The sequence below is a fragment of the Lontra canadensis genome, unplaced genomic scaffold, assembly GCF_010015895.1.
Source record: "Lontra canadensis isolate GAN:19392208 unplaced genomic scaffold, GSC_riverotter_1.0 scaffold13, whole genome shotgun sequence".
Classification (NCBI taxonomy): domain Eukaryota; kingdom Metazoa; phylum Chordata; class Mammalia; order Carnivora; family Mustelidae; genus Lontra; species Lontra canadensis.
In genome coordinates this window covers 18,639,521-18,660,150 of record NW_022631007.1, presented here as the reverse complement: position 1 = coordinate 18,660,150, position 20,630 = coordinate 18,639,521, and the positions used below count along the sequence as shown (strand labels likewise).

Sequence of the window (20,630 nt, the reverse complement as noted above, 5' to 3'; positions counted from 1 at the left end):
TCCTCCGTGCAACCCCAAAGCATGACAAGCATACCCATCAGAGAGCAACTCAGAGGCCACGGCTGGTGGAAAAACAACTATTTCTGTTTGTTCTGCAAACCATGGGACATGAGCTGTCAGAGCCGAGGGCGTGGCCATTTGGACCTCCAGCCCCAACCACCAACACACCTCCTCTAGCCTTCTCTGTTTTCATGGCCGTGAACCATTTGCTGTCCTGCCCCACATCCCAGCTGTTAGCCCACACTCTGCCTGCAGACCAGACCCCAAATCTGGCACTTTCCACGGCTTCCACCAGTGACGTGGAGCCCAGGCTACCCTCCTCCTGCTCCCTGCACCTCCTGTGCTGGACTCGCCAGGGACCCCCAAGTTCATGGGACCCCTCCTGCCGCGACCTCTACACACATCTCAGAGAGCTGTCCTCGGCCCTCCCAGTTTAGGACTCAAAACGCCCAACAGCCGCGTGTCCCTTTCTGCTTGTCACCTCAGGCATGTTCCATTCGGCATCCTTATTTCCTGATGCACTGCTATCTTTGCTTAGTAGGACGCAGGTGCCCTGGGGGGCTAAGGGGGACAGCACCTCTCTGTGGCTCTGTGGAGTCCTACAGCCCAGACCTTTGCTTCTGAAGCTTTTAGTGCTTATCTCCACCAGAGATTATAACTAACTTAACTTTGTCTTGTCTAATTACAAGAGTTTGATGGCATAGATCTCAGCTGTTGCTGTCTTCACTTCCTAGCTGTTCACAGGTGATCGGAGGCAGGACCAGAGGCGCTAGCTAGATGGGGAAGGGAGCGGGTTTTTGGCCACCCTCCTGTCCTGGTGGCCTGTGTTGTCCCCTGGGGCTCAGAAGCTGAAGGTGCGAACCTCCGTTCTCACCAGTAGCCATGTTGCCAGCCTCGGGCCCCATCGTCCTTTGGCTTAGTTTGACACTGCTCCACCCCCCAGACCCACTTGTCTTTCCTGTGAAGATTCAGAGGTGGCAAGATGACCTTTGCGAATTGTTTGCCCTTTTTCTCCCCCTCCTAACAGGTGGCTGGTGGCATATTCATGGTCACGCGGGGTTTGCCGTGGTTGCAAGGGCATGCTTGCACACAGAGCTCAGCAGGGCATGCTTACAGCCCACTGACTGCCTCTTCCTTCTGTCCTCAGAGCCTCCCACGATGAACCCCGTGGTGGAGCCACTGTCCTGGATGCTGGGTACCTGGCTTTCAGACCCGCCGGGAGCCGGGACCTTCCCGACGCTGCAGCCTTTCCACTACCTGGAGGAGGTGTACATCTCCCACGTGGGCCAGCCTGTGCTGAACTTCTCGTAAGTGCAGGCCCGATCGCCCGCAAGAGCAGCTCCGGGCTGATAACAGGCATTAGGCAGGACGGTGCCAAAGGAACCTGGTTGTATTTCAGAAAGGCCCCCCCTTCCTGCCCCAAATCTGATCATATGGATGAAAATGGTACTTTCTGGGTGTCTCGTGTTTTTGAAATGACCACAAAATCTCAGGCTTGTTCATGCAAACACGAAAGTAGGTGCCTGTGCTCAGTTAAATCCCTCATTCCATGCTTACTTAACCCCAGTGGAAACCAGTCACCCCCATGTTACTGAAAATAAAGGCATGGCTTTCCTTTAAACTGCCCCCCGCTCCGGCTCCCGTCACCCCAAGCAATTGGAGGTCCCAGAGAAGCCGTTAGTGTGGTCGTTCTCAGAGCCTTACTACACAGCAGAGCGAAAGTCCTCAGTGGCCCTCCAGCCGCATCCTGACTCAGCTCCTGTTCTGCTACTTACCTGTGAATTGCTCACAAGAGGCAAAGCCCAGTGTAAGGCTGGGATTTTACTGGGCATGTGGGGTTCTTGGGACTGAGAACCATGAGGGGGTCCTGTGGGTGCGGACCACTTACCTTATAGGTCCCAAGGTCCCATCCCAGGGTCAGGGTCAGTCATGGTGGTGACTGGGACAGCACGGAGGAACAGCAGACATGAACAAGAGAGGAAGGCGCATGTGGGAGAGCTGTTCCTAGTCTGGTGAAAGGTCCTGAGGCACCTGGCGGCTGGGGCCCACTCATCTCTCTTGGGCTGTGTCTTTTATGCATCTCTGTTTTCCACATGAACAAGAAACTACTTTTTTTTTTTTTTTTAACGTCTTATTTAAGTCCTCTCTCCATCCATCGTGGGGCTTAAACTCCCAACCCTGAGATCAAGACCTGAGCTGAGATCGAGAGTCGATCACTTAACCTACTACTAAGCCACCCAGGCACCCCAGCAAACTGCATTATTTTATATTTGGTGGGTGGGGGGGCTTTATAAAGTACGAGAACTGTGTCCACAAAGTCTGGCTCTCTCTCTGGGGACATCTGATACCCGGGGCTTCACCTCACCTGCTGCCCTCAGGTTCAACGCCTTTCACCCGGACACGCGCAAACCCATGCACAGGGAGTGTGGCTTCATCCGCCTCAAGCCCGACACCAACAAGGTGGCCTTCATCAGCGCCCAGAACACAGGTACCCCTCCCTCGGCGGCCGTCCCCGGCCTCCCCTGCCCATGCCCTGCGCCTGCCTGCAGAGGGGCAGCCAGTGGGGGAGGCGGCATCTGCCTCTGGCTCTCAGAGTGGCCTTTGGGGGTGTCCGTGCTCGTGGACACGTCTGCAGGGGACAATCAAGTGCCTGTCAGGGTGGGAAGCATCGGCCTTTGGATAGGCTCCACAGGGCTGGCAGGGCATGCTGGCAGGGGTGCTGGTGAGAGGGGCTGCTTCCCTTTGCTCCTGAGCTGCTCCGGCACTGGCATGACGGCCTCTTTCAGCCTCCACACGCAGGTGTGAACAAGAACCAGGAGGCTCACCATGCAGCCAGAAATTCTGTGTCTGCAAATCCATTCTGTCCCCAGTGGGAGCCCACCCTGAGATAGTTCACCAGGTTCATTAATTAGAAAGTACTTAAAAACATAGCGACTTGACCTTTACCTTGCTCCCTGTCTCGAGTGTGTCTCACTTCCTAGAGGCTGAACAGTCCAGACCAGCCCACCCTGGAGTGGGCCTGCCCAGGGCATTGGCGAGCTAGAAGTCCGGGGGCAGCCAGCAGCTGGAGATGGAGGAGGCTCCCTGGGCTGTGTGATGGGGCAGGGCAGGTCACCCCACCCCCCCGACAGGGTGACCCTCCATAGATCCTCTGCTCTGGCTATAAGAGGACTTGTGAGTTTTTCCCCCTTGACACCTGGGAGGCTCCGGCTTCCGCATTCAGAACTGCTGAAGCCCCAGTTGCAGGAGCGGGTGGTAGGAGCAGTGGGCATAGCAAGCGTGATGGCTGCTGAGCTCTGATGGCCCCTGCAGGCATCGTGGAGGTGGAAGAGGGCGAGGTGAACGGGCAGGAGCTGTGCATCACGTCCCACTCCATTGCCAGGATCTCCTTCGCCAAGGAGCCCCACGTGGAGCAGGTGAGTCTGCCTCTGCAGCCTTCCCTCCTTCTGCCACACGCTTCTCATCCTCAGCAGGGTCACAGATCACCCCTCGGCCTGGAGTCCACCTTTCCACTGTCTCGGGACAGTGTGGCACTGTCACGTGTCACTCCCCACATGCCGAGGTGGGGGTGTGCCGTGGCAGGATCCTCGGGTCCCTGGCAGGTGGGCCCTTAGGGGTTCTCAGGTTGGCTGTGGTTTTTCTGTCACAGACATCCTTTTACGTTTGGGCTGTGCACTTTGCCAGTTGAGCCCTTATCTGTTGGGGAGATTTCTCCCAGTTGAATTGCTGGATCAGAGGACAGGTACATTTTGAATTGCTTTTCTTGACAACTGTTCCCAACAGCGCTGCGGGAGCATGCCAACCCGCATTTCCAGACTCACTGATCTTTTAAATCTGACCCATAAAAGATGGTAGTTCATTTGTGTTTGAAACTGAACTTACGGGTACAAAGGAGCATTTCCTATGCTTGGGGGCCATCTGTGTTTCTTGCTCCATACGATTGATGTTCGAAATCATTGCCTGTGTTTTTATGGGCTGTCGTCGTCTTACTGGTTTACGGGAGCTTTCTGCATACTGTGGCTGTTTACAGGGCAAATATTTCTCCATTGGGTGGCTTACGTGAGTTTGGTTTATGATGCGTTCCCCTCATAGCTTTGTGAGCTTTTCTGTTTTCTCTCTGGTGGTCTTTTTCCTTTATGGGGTCTGGATCTGGGTTCTGGCCCTGGAAGGTGTTTCTGCTCACATGATAAAATTGGTCTTCTGTTTTCCTGCACTCTTGTATCTTTCCCTTTTACTCTTAGACCCTAGTCCTTCCCGGATGGGTTTTTACATGATGCCACGTACAGACGGGTGACCAGCAGCCCCCAGATCTGAAAGGTCATACCTGTCTTAAGCCCATCCCTGTTAATAGGGGAGGAGGGTCTGTTCTTTCATCTACTTCTTCACCAACAGTAATTTAAGGTCATGTAATAACTTAGGTTACTGTAGCTCTAGGTCCTATCTTTGTATCTGGGGAAAGTTTCTGATATTCTTTACTCCATTTTCTTGGTTAATTCTTCAGCAGTCCCTCTTCTAGATGGCCTGTCCTGTTTGTTGGGTCCACACCATTTACACCAGGATCACATAAGCACATGAATCACTTTGAGGATGGGGGAGTCCCAGTCAGTGGATGGCAGGTGGTGGCCTACTTTGGGTTCCTTCAGTAGGTATCAGGTTTATTTCTTTATAATTTAATTATGCAGGTCTCGGACATTTCATGCTGGGGTAACATTGTAGTGCTTTCTAGTCTTCGTGGCCGCGTCAGTGGCACGTGGCTTCCGTTCCCTCTTCTGATTGTGTCAACAGAGGGGGGGTGCTCTGGCTTCCGTGCGCTTCTGCTGAGTGTCACATCTGGTACCTGGTTCTCGGGCACAGCCTGGGCGGAGCGCTCACCCCTCAAGGCACTGGCCTGAGGCTGCCTGCTGGCAGGCAGCCCTTGTCGGTAAGCATGTCCTGTTTCTACTGTGGTAAGAATTCTATTCAGAAATGGGTTTTGAATTTCATCAAAGGCTTTTGAAGCCTCTTTTAGGAGGATTCTGTGTTTTTTCCACTTGAAGCTATTGATGCAGTAAATTGTATTAATAACTTCTAAGTGTTGAGGCATGTCTGCTTTTGGAAGATAACTCCTCCTTGTCCTGATTTTGGTATCAGGTTATTCATAGAGTGAGCTGGGAGCTTTTCAGCTATTTCTGTTCCCTGACAAGGAGGGAGCCCCATCAACATCGCCTGGTCCTCCTAGATGTCCGCAGGGAAGTATCTGGGCCCAGTGTGTGGTGGGCTGCCCGTGCTCTCTTCCCTGCTTCACCACCCTCTGACCTCCCTGCACTTGCAGGGTCAAGGTTCCCTGGAGCAGCACTCTTTCACCGAGATACTCAGAGTTTGAGGAAGAAGTAACACTTACTGCTTTCTCTGTATCTGCCATTCTGTGTCCTCTTTATATTCCTGATCTTTTATATGTGTCTGTTTTCTCGTTTTCTGGCTCATACTTATCAAAAGTTACTTATTTTATCAGGGATTGGGGGGGTAGATTTTATTTATTTTTGCTAGAGAACTAACTTTGGGCTTTGTTAATTAAACACAAGAGTCTCTCTCTGTAAAAGGAGGGAGGAGGTGAGGTAAAGCCCATGAGGGCACAGTGAGGGGAGGAACCAAACCCCATGGGGTCAATGACCTAGCTGACAAACGGCTGGCCGGGTGCACCTGGGTTGGCCTTCGTGCTGGGTCAACATGGACAGAACCTGGAAGGGAGGGAGGCAGGGGCTGGAAGCATCTGTCTGTCCTCCCAGCAGCTGGTGGTCAGAAGGCCTGGCTTCTACAGAACCTGGTGTCCCTGACTATCTGTTGTTGAAGCCTGACATCGCCCCATCTCTGTTCCCCTGCTCTTGGTGCTTGGTCACTGAGGATCCTACACAGTCCACACGGCGGTGCCCTATGGCAGCCCCGAGACACAGCGGCTCCAGGTGGCTCTTTGACACCAAGGATCAGAGAGGCCCCTGCCTTCCAGGATCTCCCCCCATTAATGCCCGCCACATCCCGAGGGGCTGAGACCTGTGGCTGGAGCTGCTGTCACAGCCAGCATCCCATTGTATCCTGCTTGCCCCCCGTCTAGTGAGGTCCCGTCCAGGTCCTCTGACCAGCGTCCACAGTGTCTGTCCTTCCTGACACTCGTTCTTCTCTGAGTTGGATGTAAGCTTCACAGTTACTTGTGTGGCCAATAACCCTTCCAGTTTGTATCTTTTCACTCCTTTGCTGCTTCTGAGAAACAGAAGTTCTTAATTTTGTGGTTCCATTTCCTAGTCTCTCCTTTCTGGATTTTAGTGTTTCTTATTTAAGCAGGTTTCCCCGCAAACAGATATATATTTTTTCCTGGAAACATAACAGCTTAACCTAAAACCTCCCCTTCGGGTCATTAATTCACCCAGAACTGAGTTGTGTGGCTGAGTGGCCAGCTGCCCGGCCCCTGCTGGCAGAGCCTGCCCTTCCCCCACCCCCGTCCTAGGTGCCCTGCTTGTCCCCCTGACCCGGGCCGGTTCCCCACTAATTACCGTGGATTACTAGAATTTTTTTTTTCTTTTTTTTTTACTTAAAAAAAATCATCTCTCTGGGGGTATGACTTACATAGAGTTAATGCATGCAGCTCAAGTGGACAGCCTTGGAACGTGCCCCCGTCAAGATGAGAACATCCGTCTCCCAGAGAGAGCGCCCCAACGGGGCTCCTAACAGCCCCTGGCCACCTCCCCAAGCCAGGGTAGACCCCGTCACTACCGACTAGATTTGCATCTCCAGGACTCACTGCAAACAGAGCCATGTACTATTTACTCCCTTCATTCAGGGTAGTGTTGGTGAGACTTGTTCTTGCTTTTGCAGTCAGTGGTCATTTGGGTTCTCAGTTGCTGGGTAGTGTTCCCCACCGCAGACACATCCCAGCTGCATCTGTCTCCCTCTGTTGATGGACACCGACTGGCTTGTTTCCAGGTCTGGGCTGTTGGGGATCAAGCTGCTTTGAGCCTGTGTGTGGACATCTTGGTGCGGACGTGTGTTCTTGTGTCTCTCGGCTAAGGACCTAGGACTGGGACTGCAGAGTCACGTGGGGGCGCACCAGGCCGGGTCAGGTGTCCTGGCCACCCTGCCCCCTCTGCCCCCTCTGCTGCATTGGTCCTTGAGTGCCGTCCTGGTGGCTGCACAGGCGCGTTTCACGCAGTTAAACATGTCTCCCAGATGACTGATGATGTTGGCCCTCTTCCGTGGTGCTTATTTGCCATGTATTTCTTGTTTTCTGAAGCAAGCATTCAGATCCTGGGCTCCTCTTCCCAGCGGGTTGTTGGTCTTCCTACTGAGTTCTGAGAGTTATGTGTTCTGAAGCCAAGTCCTTCATCAGGGGCATGTGCACCCAGCTTTTGACAAAATGTTTGACTTTTCATGTTCTCTTTTTTTGTTGTTGTTGTTTTTTAAAGAGTTTATTTATTTGAGAGAAAATGAGACAGAGCACAAGAGCAAGCTTGGGGGAAGGGCAGAGGGAGAGGTAGAAGCAGGTTCCCCGCCAAACACGGAGTCCGACACGGGGCTCGATCCTAGGACCCCGAGATCACGAGCTGAGCCGAAGGCAGACACAACCAGCTGAGCCACCCAGGTGCCCCTGAATTTTCATGTTCTGTTACCAGCTTTTTCTTTTATACTCTGTGCTTTTTGTGCCCCGTCTTAAATTCTTTTGCCTAACCCAGGCCACAGAGATTTTTAACCCGCAATTTCTCCAAGAATTGTCACAGTTTTCCCTTTTGCTTTAAAGTCTATAATTTTGGGATTTATGTTTTTTTGTGGTATGAATTAGGGGTCAAGATTCTTCGATTTTTTTCCCCCGGATAGATATCCCATTGTTCCAACACCATTTGTTGAAAAGACTGCCCTCGTTCCTTCGTCCCGTAGTGAGGTGCGCTCGCGTGGGTCCGTTTTGGACTCTTCCATCCAGGTGATCTCTGGGTTTCCGTGTACACCGAGGCCCCGCAATCTGGGGTACTGTCACTTTATAGTAATGTCTGAAATCAGATCATTTCGGTTGTCCAACTTTTTTTTCTTCTTTACAAAATTATTTTGGCTGCCCAAAGACCCTTCACGTTTTTTTGTATGAGGTTTAGAATCCTCTTGTCAACTTGTAAAAGAATTTTTTAGGATTTCTTGAATTTCTAGATGAATTTGGGAAGTACCATCTTCAGTGAAGTGACTCTCCTTATCCAGTACCATGTAAACCTCTCCGTTTATGTAGGCTCCCCTACCCCAACTTGTGTTGGAGTTTTTAGTGTACAATCTCATATGGATTTTGCAAAATTTATGCCTGGGTATTCTGGGGTTTGGGAATGCTGTTATAAGTGATTTCTTTTTTTTCCCAATTACTTGTTGTTAGCATATAGAAATGCATTAGACTGTTACACATTGATTTTGTATCATGTAACTTTCTTAAATTCACTTCTTTATTTTATTCATTTTTTTTAATAGTTTTTTGGGGGTTTTCTACACATCCTGTCATCTGCTGTTACAGGGTCACTTTCCAGTCTCGATGTGATTTCTTTCTTCTGCGCTAGGACATGGGAAGGGCAGCCTGCATAATGTTCGGTACAGGCGGTGGGAGTAGGCACCAGGCCCTGTTCTCTGTTCACAGGAAGCCACTGTCTTTCACCACTGGCTGTGATGGTCACTGTCAGGTTTCCACTGATGCCCTTTACTACCTTCTGTTTTCTTATATTTTTAGTTTGCCAGTTATTAAAAATTACAAATGGGTGTTGAGTTCTGACAGGTGCTTCTGCTGTAACCATTGAGATGCTCTGTTCTATTCATGCGTTGAGTTATAGGAACGGGTTTCAGAGGTTGACCTGACCCCACATTCTTCAGATAAATCCCAATGACAGATAAACAATTTGTCATTTTTAGTTATTTAGTTATTTCTGGTTTTATGTTTTATTAAAATACACAAGTTGAAGGATTTTTGCATCATATTATTTCTTTTATTCTAATTATCCTGAGCTTATTAATCTCCTCTTTTTTGGTTTCTTAAATGGGAAAGTTAAGTCACTGATATTTAGCCCATTTTTAGTTTGTGATGCACCACTCGAAACTGTGAATTTCCCGCTGAGCCCTGCTTCAGCTGCATCCCCCGGGAATGAGGGGTGTGCTCTTAGTACCTCCGATCTCAAAATACTTTCCTTGGTGACTTTCTTATTTGAACTGGGTCATTTAGAAGTGTGTTACTTACTTTCCAAATATTTGAGGCTTTTCTGCATATTCGATTGCTAATGGTTTCTACTTCAATTCTGTAAAAGCCTAGAGAACATGCCCTCGGAGTTACTCTGTGCCATAGGTGCGGTACAACTTGGTGAATGCCTCACGCGCACTCCAGATACATAGGCATTTGACAGCTGTTCAGTGTAGTGGACTTAGGTCAAGTTGATGGATAAGGTCATTCAGATTTCCTTTATACTGCTGGTTTGTTTGGTGAGGGGGATCTGGTTCTGTCTGATAACTGAGATGTGCTCAAATCTCCCAACAGTGATCGAGGCTATTTCTGTTCCTTTCTTTGGGTCTGTTTTTGCTTCGTGACTGAAGCTCTGTCCTCAGGTGCTTATATGGCGGTCTGTATGACATTTATGAAATGTTCCTCTTGGTAGCTTGTTGTAAGCACCTTGAAGTCTGATGACAGCAGAACCACACCTGCTGTCCAGTGCTTGTTCATACAGTGCATCTGTTTTCCTACCTTTTTACGTTCAACTTATTTATCTCTGTATATTCAGAGTGTATCTCCCATGGTCTTGCTTTTCTTGTCTAATCAAAAAGCTCCATATTTTCATTGGAATGTTTAGTCCACTTACATTTAATAAAAATATTACCAGTACGGTTGTTAAAAAGACCCCCCCCCATTTGCTTTCTGTGTCTATGAACTGACTACTCTAGGAAGCTCATCTTGGTGGAATCACACACTAGTCTTTTTGTGATTGGCTTCTTTTACTCAGCTTAATATCCTCAGCGCTCATCCATGTTATAGAATATGATGGAATTTCCTTCCTTCATAAGGCTGGATGGTAATCTATCACGTGTGTATTAACGTTTTGCTCATTCATTCATCCGTCACTAGATGCCAGAGTTGCCACCATGTTTTATCTGCTGTGAATAATGCTGCCATTAACGTGGGTTATAGATATCTCTTCAAGACCCTGCTCTCAGCCCTTCTGAGCGTGTACCCAGAAGTGGATTTGCTGGATCATAGGTGACTCCATACTAATTTTTTGAGGCACCAGCATACCATTTCCCATAGCAGCTGACCCACTTTGCGTTCCTGCCAGTGGTGCATGGGCCCCAGTCCCCCCACAGCCTCGCCGACATGGGCCCCAGTCCCCCCACGGCCTCAGCAATGAGGCCTGTCCTCTGCTTGTGCCCAGAAGCCGGCATCTCCATTTTCTTGGAATCCCTTATTAGATATGTGATTCCCAGATACTTTCTTTCATTTTGCAAGCTGCTTTTTCACTCTGCTTTTAATATCTTTTGATGCATGAAAGTGTTTCATGTTCATGAATTACAATGCACTTGAGTTAGTTTTTGTGTGTGGTGATAGGTGAGCATTCGACTCAGTTCTTCTGCGGGTGGATGTCCAATTTCCCAGCACCGTTTGTTGAAGAGACTGTCCTTTCCCCATTGAGTCTTCTTGGCAGCTTTGTTGAAAATCATTTGACCACATTTGTGAGAGTTTATTTATTTCTGGGTTCTCTGTTCTGTCCCATCGATTTATAGGGCCATCCTTATGCTAGGGCCGGACAGTTGTGAAATCAGGCGGGGTATGTGTCCTTCAGTTTTGTTCTTCGGGAATTTCTTTTATCTTATTCTGGGTCCCTGGTGATGTGCCCAGAGCTGAGAGGTCCTCCGTGTTCGAGGTCAGGTGCTTGCCGCCAACCCTGGCCCCACGGGCTGCTCTTGCAACACCACAGAGCTGTCTCCTGCTGCAGCACAGGCCAGCACAGTTGCATCCAGTGGGGAGACCAGCTCCAGGGACTGGAGTTCTTCACGGAATCCTCTTTCACTCCCAGTTTTGCGGATATTTTTTATCATAAATAAACTTCTGGGTCAACAGGCATACTTTTTTTTATTTTATTTTATTTATTTTGACAGAGATCACAAGTAGGCAGAGAGACAGGCAGAGAGAGAAAGGGAAGCAGACTCCCCACTGAGCAGAGAGCCCAATGTGCGGCCCGATCCCAGGACCCTGAGACCATGACCCAAGCTGAAGGCAGAGGCTTTAACCCACTGAGCCACCCAGGTGCCCCAACAGGCGTACTTTTTTAAAAGGAATCATTTCGTTCCATTGTCTCCTGACCTTAATTATGTTGGTTGAAAGTCAGCCTAAATTCTTCATGCCCTGTGCATGGTTTGTCTTTTTTCTCTAGTCTTTTTTTTTTTTTTTTTAAGATTTCATTTATCTATTTTGAGAGACAGAGCACAAGTGAGGGGAGAGGCAGAGGGAGAAGCAGATTCCCTGCTGAGCAGAGAGCCCAGTGTGGGGCTCGATCCTAGGACCCTGAGATCATGACCTGAGTTAAAGGCAGACACTTAACCAGCTGAGCCACACAGGCGTCCTTTCTCTAGTCATTTTTGAGACTTTTTTTTTTTTTTTACTTTACTTTCACTGTGGGTTTCTTTCTTTTACACCCTTTCACTGGGTGTGGTTTCCTTGTATTTATCCTTTATAGGTCTCCTGAAATTCTTCGATCTGTAAGATGGTGTTTTTTGTCATACTTGGGGATTTTTTCCCATTGTTTCTCAACATTTTTCTTTTCCATTCTTACTCTTCCCATCAGAACTGCTACTAAACAGATGTCAGTCTATTTAATGCTGTCCCACGTGTCCCTGAGACTCTGTTCATTCTTCTTCAGTCTGTGTTTTCCATATTAGTCAGTTTATATATTTTAAAGATTTTATTTTTAATCTCTGCACCCATCATGGGACTTGAACTCACAACCCCGAGATCAAGAGTCACATGTTCCAGTGACTGAGCTGCCCAGGGACCCCCAATTTGGATGTTTTTATTGACCTGTTTCCAAATTCACCAATTGTTTCTTCTGTCTCCAGATTGCTATTAAGCTAATAAGTGAATTTTTCTTCTGTCTTTATGCTTTTTCTCAAAATGATCCCTCTTCCCAATTTCCTCTCCATTGCCTCCCCTTTTCCCACACCAGTAACCTTTCCTTGTCACCCATGAGGGCCAGGGAAGGGGTTTGGTTATAGTCATGGCCATGCTGTGTGTCCATAGCTATGAAACAGAATTCTGGCCCCGGGCCCCCTGTGGGTAAGCTCCTTCGCCTGTTCAAGAACACGGAGACGTGTCCGCACATACGTATGCATATGCATACATGCACACAAGGAATGTCATTCAACCGTTAAAAGAATTGTGACATGAATCCCTGAGTGGGTTACACTAAGTAAAATAAGTCAGGTAGAAAAAGAGAAGTACTGCATGGTTTTATTTATATGTGGACTTATTAAAAAAACAACAGATTTTAGTGGTGTTGCCGGGAGGCGGAGGGATAGCAGGCTGTAGGTGAGAGGCCACAGACCTCTGGCTGTAAGAGGGGTGAGTCATAGGGAGCCACCAGACAGCACACTGTCTGCCGTTCATACCATGTCGTGTGAAGTTTGCTCGGAGAGTAGATCTTAAGAGCTCCCGCACTCCACACGTGAAGGGTAGCAGTGAGGTGACGGGGGTGTCGGCCAACACCGTACACATGCATGTCCAAGCATCGCATTATGTGCCGGTCGCATCTCAGGAAAGCAGGGGTGGGGGAAGAAGCTGTGTGTGTTATGGGCAGCGTGCATCTGCTCTGATCCTCGCTGTGTCCGCTGTCAGCGAGCCATCACTTCTGTAAAGACACGGGGTGCTGTCAGCACACTGGGATTCCCATGCCCGTTGGGTGGGGCCCCTCCTGCCTCCACATCCAGGCTTGCTCTACAGGGGGTATATTAGCTGCTGTGCCTTCCTGATGTCTTTGTTTTAGGTCCTAAAACACAGTCATAGCCATCTTCCTCTGGACGTTCCTTTTCACCTTTTCCCTACTGAAGGAAACAAGGTCGGGGGCGGGGGAAATGCCTTGAAAAGCATTAAAACACAGAGAAATTCTCATGTCACACTTCCCTCCACGGTTCTGTTCCTTTGGAGACGGAGCAGTCTAGGGAGCGGGAGCACGCTTGGCTTAAATAAGCACTTGTATTTACTGACATGGACTCTTCCTGAACCTTCTGAGGCCAAGGGACCCCTTGATCCGGCTTCATGAGCAGGAACCAGGCACTCGAGCAATGTGGGCGTGTGGCCTATGATCCCCCAGTAGCCTGAACAATCTCCACTTTGAAGCTGTGGAGGCGAGCAGTTGCCCCCAGCTCCCTCCTCCTCAAGCGGGGATGCATCTGGGCCAGACAGGCCTTGATCAGGATGATGCCTTAGCTGTGGCGGATGACTTAGAATGACCACGGAATTCTTAGGAGTGAGCTTACCAGGCATGTACAGCCTGCATCCATGTTCAGTCCTAGCGACTTCCACGGGAAGAGGTAGATGGGGCGGGAAACGTCCTCTGCAGGGCTGCAAACCCAAAGGAACCCACCCAGTGACTCCCCGGGGGCCTGTGTGTGGCCGTGCCTTTGCTGTCTGTGGAGCCAACTACACTGCCGTGACAGCAGGCTGTCATCTCTGTGGTGGAGGTGGTGGCACTCTGGAGGCCATGCTCCATGACTGGGACGTCTCCAACCTGAACAGAGGCCCATGAGTGTGCTCCCGTGACAGTGGGCATGGGCGGCCCCTCGCTCTGTTCTTCCCTAGGACCTGGTGGTCATGGTACACACCCCAGTCCTGTCTCCCTTCTCATGCTCGGCTGCTGCTTGTCGCCACCTGCTGATCCGGAAGCAAGGTGGTCAGGACAGGGTTCCCAGGGAAGGGCTGGGGGACCCCTGCCTGGATCGCTGTGCAGTGTGTGTGGTACGTGGGGCCCGTGGGTGTGGCCAGGAGCCCCTGCCGCACTGATAGCACAGAGCCATTGGGAGCAGGCCAGCCGTGCTCAGGTGTCGGTGTTTTCACAAGGGGACTGTCAGCCTCAGCACCCATCAAGCTTGAGGAGAAAAGCAGGGGCCTCACTCTTCTCCTTGGCTCCCACGGCCCCCTCCCCTGCATGTCCCTGTGCAGGCGTCCCTCTTGGCCCGTCTGTGCTCCATGTGTGTGGTCTGTTGTGGGCACTCAAGTGAGGGAGCTGTAAGAGCACCGTGTCCCCATGACAGAGGCAAAGGCCCAGCCGTCCGCAGTCTGAGCTGTGAGGGTCGGCGAGCCCTGCCCTGGAGAAGATACTGTGTGTGTGTGCATAGGTGGGGCGTATCTCTACACCACCTCGTTTCCTCTGGAAGGGATTCAAAAGTAAAAGCTTTGTTTATTTCTAAACAAAATTCCAGAAAAAGTAATGTAGAATTAAAGACCCTAATATGGGGCACCTGGGTGACTCATTGGGTTAAGTCTCTGCCTTCCACTCAGGTCATGATCTCCGGGTCCTGGGATCAAGCCCCACATCGGGCTCTCTACTCAGCAGGGAGTCTGCTTCTCCCTCTGCCACTCTCCCCTGCTCCTACATGCTCTCTTTCTCAAATAAATAAATAAAATCTTTAAAAAATAAATATGCTAAGACAGCGTCAGACTGCTTCCCTGGCAGACGAAGTGTCCTTCTGTCTATCTGGTTCTGGGTGTCCTGCTATCCCCCTTCCTGCCCTCTTATACCCTTTTGTCTTCCTGCCTACTGGCGCAGGTGTTGTCCCTCCCCTGCTGTCCTTCAGTGATTTCTGCCAATGACAAATGCGGTCTGCGTTAATGGGTGTCTGACATAACCTGGTGCACGGGCTGCTCCAGACCACCTCAGGAACCTGGGAATGGCCCTTCTCAGCCTGCGACAGCCACTCCTGGTGCCTGGGCCACACCAGCGCTAGGGTGTTGGTTCCACGTGCTGCGCCTGCGGCCACGTGTCTGGCACCTCCCGGCAGCTACCACTGCTGGTGGTGCTCAGGACATGGAGTCACAGAGACACAGGACAAGGACACCAAGTGTCTTCCCCTGGCCCTGTCTGCTTCTCCAGTCCTGGGGTTTTGTGGGGGAGGGGGCCTCGTTTATCAGTTTTTCTTTCTTTCTTTTGCTTTTTTGTCTTACATTACACTGTTTTTCCTAACGACAACAAAATGAAACTTTTTCCTTCTTACAAGTAAATACAAATGTTTAATGTCATTTTCACATGAGTCAGAGATTTCATCACAGACGACACTTGGAAATCTTTTTTTTTTTTTAAAGATTTTATTTATTTATTTGTCATAGAGAGAGAGATTACAAGTAGGCAGAGAGGCAGGCAGAGAGAAAGGGGGAAGCAGGCTCCCTGCTGAGCAGAGAGCCCGATGCAGGGCTCGATCCTAGGACCCTGAGACCATGACTTGAGCCGAAGGCAGAGGCTTAACCCACTGAGCCACCCAGGCGCCCCGACACTTGGAAATCTTTTCTCCCACTTGAAAACATGGGTAAACACTCTTTCTAGAGAACAAAAGTGTCCCTGCTTTAAAAGGGAACCTCTGGCTGGAAAGGAGCCCAGGAGCTCCATCAGAACCCGGGCTTATCTGGCTCCCATCGCAGGTGACACTCTCCGGTCAAAAACAGACACTTGGATTTCTGAAGTAAGAAACGCAGTATGTGCTACCCCAGCGTTCTGACTTTGAAGGTGGGGTGGGGAAACGTATTTTCAGAAACATCACTAAGATTTCAGGCATTTCTCGTGCCCATCCGTGTGCTGGACACAGGCCAGTTCCCTTCACACACATGCCGCCGCCTCAGGTTCCCGACTCGCAGGCTTCCACGGTGCACACTGGGCTTGCGTGGTTGGCCACGGGCTTCGGCTGTCCCTGCTTCTCTGTGCTGCTGCAGGGCCTCTCCTCTGAAAACCTGAGAAGTTCCTCCAGTATTTCCTTCCAGGGGCTGGGGACTCCTGCTGCTGGTAGAACTGCTGTGGAGTTTTTTTGGTCTAGAAATGTCTTTATTTTGCCTTTTTTTTTTTTTTTTAAGATTTTTTTTATGGGTGGGGGGGCACATGTGTGCACGATGAGGGGAGGGCCAGAGGCAGAAGGGGAAGCAGACTCCCCTCTGAGCAGGGAGCCCGACGCAGGGCTCAATCCCAGGACCCTGGGACCATGACCTGAGCCGAAGGCAGACGCTCAGTGGACTGAAACCACACACACCCCCCACCCCGCAATGCCCCTATTTTGCCTTCATTTTTGAAGAGTATTTTCACCGCACTGAGAATGGTTTGGGTGGTGGTGATGGTAATGACTTTGAGAGGCCGTCCCGTCATCTCCAGCTCCCGTCCTTCTCTGGGAAAGCCCAAAGCCCATGTGGCAGTTGGTCCCTGGACATGCTGCCCTCCCCCGTGCCCCCAGGTGTCCATCTGTCCGGTGTCTTGCTAGGTTGTAATTTGCGTCTGTGGCTTGCTATATGTTCTGTCGGCCTCAGAGAGCTGGCTGTAATCCCTTCGCATTTGGCTTGTGTTCCGTTCTCCTTCCCATCTCCTGGGGTCCCCAGTGCATGCATGTCAGGACTTCAGGTCTCCACTGGGTCTCTTCGCTCCCATCGTGGCTCCCATCCATCCTCCTCCCGGCTGCAGCCGGGTCTTTCTACGGACTGTTTCTGGGCAGGGTCTGTTCTGCTGATTCCACTTTGCAGTTATAGAATTCCCATTTTACTCCTCCTGGCGGATCGAGTCCTCTGCTGAAAAGCTCCACACCTGCTCCTAAGGACTCTGTTGTTGGCGTGCCCGCCTCAGGGCATCTGCTCATGCACTTGTGGTCTCACCTCCCTTGCTAAGTCGGCTTTTTCTGCGTTTTTCTCTTCTTGAATCCTAGGCACCACGTGTGAAAACTGTAGGTGCCGCAAGGCTCTGTGTAATGCCATCTCCTACCGCAGAGCTGTCCTCGTGCTGCTGGCTGTCCGTCCCAGGAGGGCAGACCTGGACTGTTGGAGGCTGAGCTCTTTGGAAGCCAGCCTTGCCTGTCCGCTTCTGATTAACTCTCCCTCCTAGAGTGCAGCCTTTCGGGTCCCAACCCAAAGTCTGGGGTGTTTCCATGGCCTCTCCTTCTCAGTGGGCACGCATTCCAAAGTGTGCCAGGAATCGGCACGCTGGCCCGGCTCCCCAGCCTCCTGTTCCTACCTCTGTCCCCTCATGGCAGGCACATTCCTCAGGGGAATAGTCACTCCCAGCAGGGTCTCTACACTCTCTTCTCTCCAGGGCCTTTGTCCTCCCTTCTGGGCTGGTTCCCTTGTATCTTTAAATGGACTTTCTAAAATGTGGCTTTTCTGGTTTTTCTGTGACATATGGTCAGTTACAGAGTGGTTGGCTGTGGCCTGTTTCATACATTCTGGCCCTGTCGTGCTCCAGGTCATGGGGAGGATGGAGGCTGTGTATTGAGTCTCAGCAGTCACTTCAACATTCCAGGAGGACAGGACTTTCTCATCGGCTACCATACTTTGTTCTGATAAATTAGTGGTTCCAAAGGCACTCACACTGAGTTTTCCGAAAACACGGGTGACATCAGTTCACGTTATTAGCATGAAAGGGAAGAGGGGAAAGCCGGAATGTAATGGAAGGCCAGCTTTTGTCCAAAAGGAAAAAGTGGCTGGCTTCTGAATGAGCTGAGACAAGACCAAGCATGCCTATTGGTCTTCTGGGGACAGCCGAGGGCCAGAGGAAAGGGCCAGAGGTCAGGACCCCTTGATCTTGGCACACCCCGTAAGACCCCGGACTGTGGGCTGCATGTCCATCATCCATCAGTGGGGACACTGTGCGGCCCACGGGCTTCTGACAGTGGGGCGGCACGTTGCAGCCTGAACAGAGCCCTTGGCCCACGGCAGGACCGCCTTTGGAAGGTAAAACTAAGGTGTTTCTATTCTGCTCAGATCACCCGAAAATTCAGGCTGAATTCTGAAGGCAAACTTGAACAGACGGTCTCCATGGCAACCACTACCCAGCCCATGACTCAGCATCTTCACATCACCTACAAGAAGGTGACCCCGTGACCCTTCGGCTTCTCCGTAGATGCTCACAGCCCGTGCGGGTGTGGCCTCAGGCCTCGTGGGCCCCAGAGTGCTGCCACGGGTTCCTGTAACAGCGTAGAAAAACCAAATAAAAGGCCTTTATTTTTATGACTGAGCATTTTGAATATTATCACTTGTGTAGACTGTGCATTTCTTTCATCAGCTGGTGAGTAACTTGTTTTCCAGTTGTTTCCCTAAAAAATTAAGGAGTGTTTTTTTTTTTCCCCCTTTCTTCTGCCGGCAGTTTTGGCAAGACCTAAAATATTTGTAAGTCTTCCTGGAGGAGCCAATAATAAGCTGATGACAAACGTGGGACAAATAGGGTCACAGTCACTTCACTGTTTTTGAAGCTAACAGGGTCTTGGGGCCACGTCCACACAGATGAAGGGCGTCCGAGGCCCCAGGATGGTGTGAGCTCGGCATCCTTGCACACATCTTAACTGTGGATCAGGATGCTGCTATCATTCGTGTGTTGACTGTGACATCTCCCAAACACGCTTGAGCCCCATGTGCCTGTCACCCCACTGTTTCCCACCACTGGCTTCCTTTCTTCTACCTTCTTTTGGTGGGCATATTTTTAAACAAATTCTGGGCATTTATCCCTGACTGCTGCAGTATGCCTGGAAAAACAAAACCAAGCCGTTTTCTTCTTCCTCGTACACCAGCATCTATAAAGTCCTGCCAGGAGCTTGGGGCACTGTGCCGGGGGAGGTGGTGCTTGGCCCCGGGGACATCAGAACCGGTGACAGCAGCTGCAGCCTTCACCCCCCACCCCCGGGGCTCAGGGTCCCAAGGCATCAGTGGCTGGGGTCGCCAGAGGAGGGCCCAGGGGCAGAGGAGGTTGGTGCTATCGGGCCTGGTAAAGCACCTGTAGGAGACTCGCAGTGCAAACTCACCCTGGGGCAGAGTCCCCTCTGGGAACCTGTGGGACCAGACCTTGGGCTTCCAAAGCGCCTCGACAGCCGCGGTCGGGATGGACGCTCCTGGTCACGCCCAGAGCCCGCGGGCGACAGTTACTCTCTTGGGCTCCTTGTCTGCCCTCCAGGCCCGTGGGGGGTCCTGCCTCCACAGCCTCACTGGGCGCAGCCCACGCCGCCATTCCCCTGGTCTCCCTGTGGGATCACACAGGCTACTCCAATCTCTGTGGCTGGAATCACCAGTGGCTCTGCTGGGATCAAGGCCGAGACTGCTTCACCCTCCAAAATCTAGGTGGAGACAGCAAAGCCCCTCTGGTTAGGATTTCCACATGCGGGTTTGGGGGGAACAAGCATTCAGACCTTGGCACTGAGGAAACCGGGAAGCTGTCTCAGAGCTGCGGGAAGTTCTCCATCCCTCCTCCTGAGTTGCACAGGGCTCCAAGGGTCTCAGAGGGCAGCTCCCAGAGCTGCATGCAGCGTGGGCTCAGAGCCCAGGACAAGAAGCAAACACCCTGCACCGTCATCGGTCTCCTACCCCTAGGCCGTTGTCTTGTTGGGAAGCAGGTCCCTAATCTCAGAAGGGTTCCCAGGCTGGATTCTGGGTGTGTCTGTCTGGTTCCTCTGTCCCCTCTGTTCCCTGCAGGTGGGAAGTTCTCACTGGATCCGCTGCTTGCAAGGCATGCCCAGCACCTCTGTCCGGCACCAGGAGCCTCACCTATCCGCCTTCTGCCGCTGCTGATGCTAAAACTCAGAGGCCGCCCAGGGGACCTTCTGAGCCAGCCCCTTGGTCAGCGCCACAGACTGGCCACCTTCCTGTTACAGTCATTTCCTTTTTTTTTAAAGTTTGTTTATGCATCTAAATAATCTCTACGCCCAGTGTGGGGCTTGATCTCACGACCCCTGGATCAAGTCATGTGTTCTTCTGACCGAGACAGCCAGGCACTTTCTTTTTCCTTTCTCTCTTTTTTTGTTTTGTTTTGTTTTGTGTGTGTGTGTGTGTGTGCGCATAGACATTGTGTGTTATTGGATCTGGTGTATTTTTTATTTTACAAAATCTACAGAGGAGCCAAAAATGCAAAGCAGTCGGCAGTGTTGTGATGGGCAAGGGGGCTCCCCTGGGCCCTTCCCCTCAGGTGCTGACGGACTGGAAGGGTGAGCTGCATGGAAGGAGCCGGTGGCCGCAGAGCAGGAATGCTGACATGGTGGGACTGGGTTCTGTGGTCCCTGCCTTATGGGTGTGCTCAGGGCATCTCTGGGTGGACTGAGTAAAGCAAGAGGCTGGGTGCCTGCCGCCCCCTTCCCATTTCTTCTCTGGCAACCACGGGATGGCCCCTGACTCACTCCATGCCTCCGGGTCTGCAGGAGACAGCAAACAGAGACTAAAGCTGTAGCTACCAGGAGGGGTCAGCTAGGACCTCTCTCCCCCATACTCCCCTGTCGCTGCCACCACCCATACAAACAGGGAGGAGAGGGAAGAATTCCAGGCATGAGCCAGGCCCTCCCAGGATACTGAGGAGAGTATGGACATTTCTGGGGCATGTCCCAGGAGACAGCGTCTTCCAAAGAGCCAGGGGAGCAGACCCGTGGGGCTCGGAGCTACTATCTGGCAT

The 20,630-nt window shown here is 51.2% G+C and overlaps 1 protein-coding gene across 3 annotated transcripts in view; it reads left to right on the top strand.

The window, feature by feature from the left end:
- The window catches only part of THAP4 (THAP domain containing 4), a 39,856-nt gene extending 21,637 nt beyond the window's left edge, over nucleotides 1–18,219 (top strand). For all 3 annotated transcript variants that reach the window (XM_032857722.1, XM_032857723.1, XM_032857724.1), the window contains 4 exons: nucleotides 1,148–1,307; nucleotides 2,379–2,488; nucleotides 3,313–3,416; nucleotides 17,966–18,219. In XM_032857722.1, coding sequence (XP_032713613.1) covers nucleotides 1,148–1,307; nucleotides 2,379–2,488; nucleotides 3,313–3,416; nucleotides 17,966–18,085 — 494 coding nt within the window. In that variant the 3' untranslated portion in view covers nucleotides 18,086–18,219. The remainder of the gene's footprint in view (nucleotides 1–1,147; nucleotides 1,308–2,378; nucleotides 2,489–3,312; nucleotides 3,417–17,965) is intronic.
- Nucleotides 18,220–20,630: the final 2,411 nt, after the last annotated feature.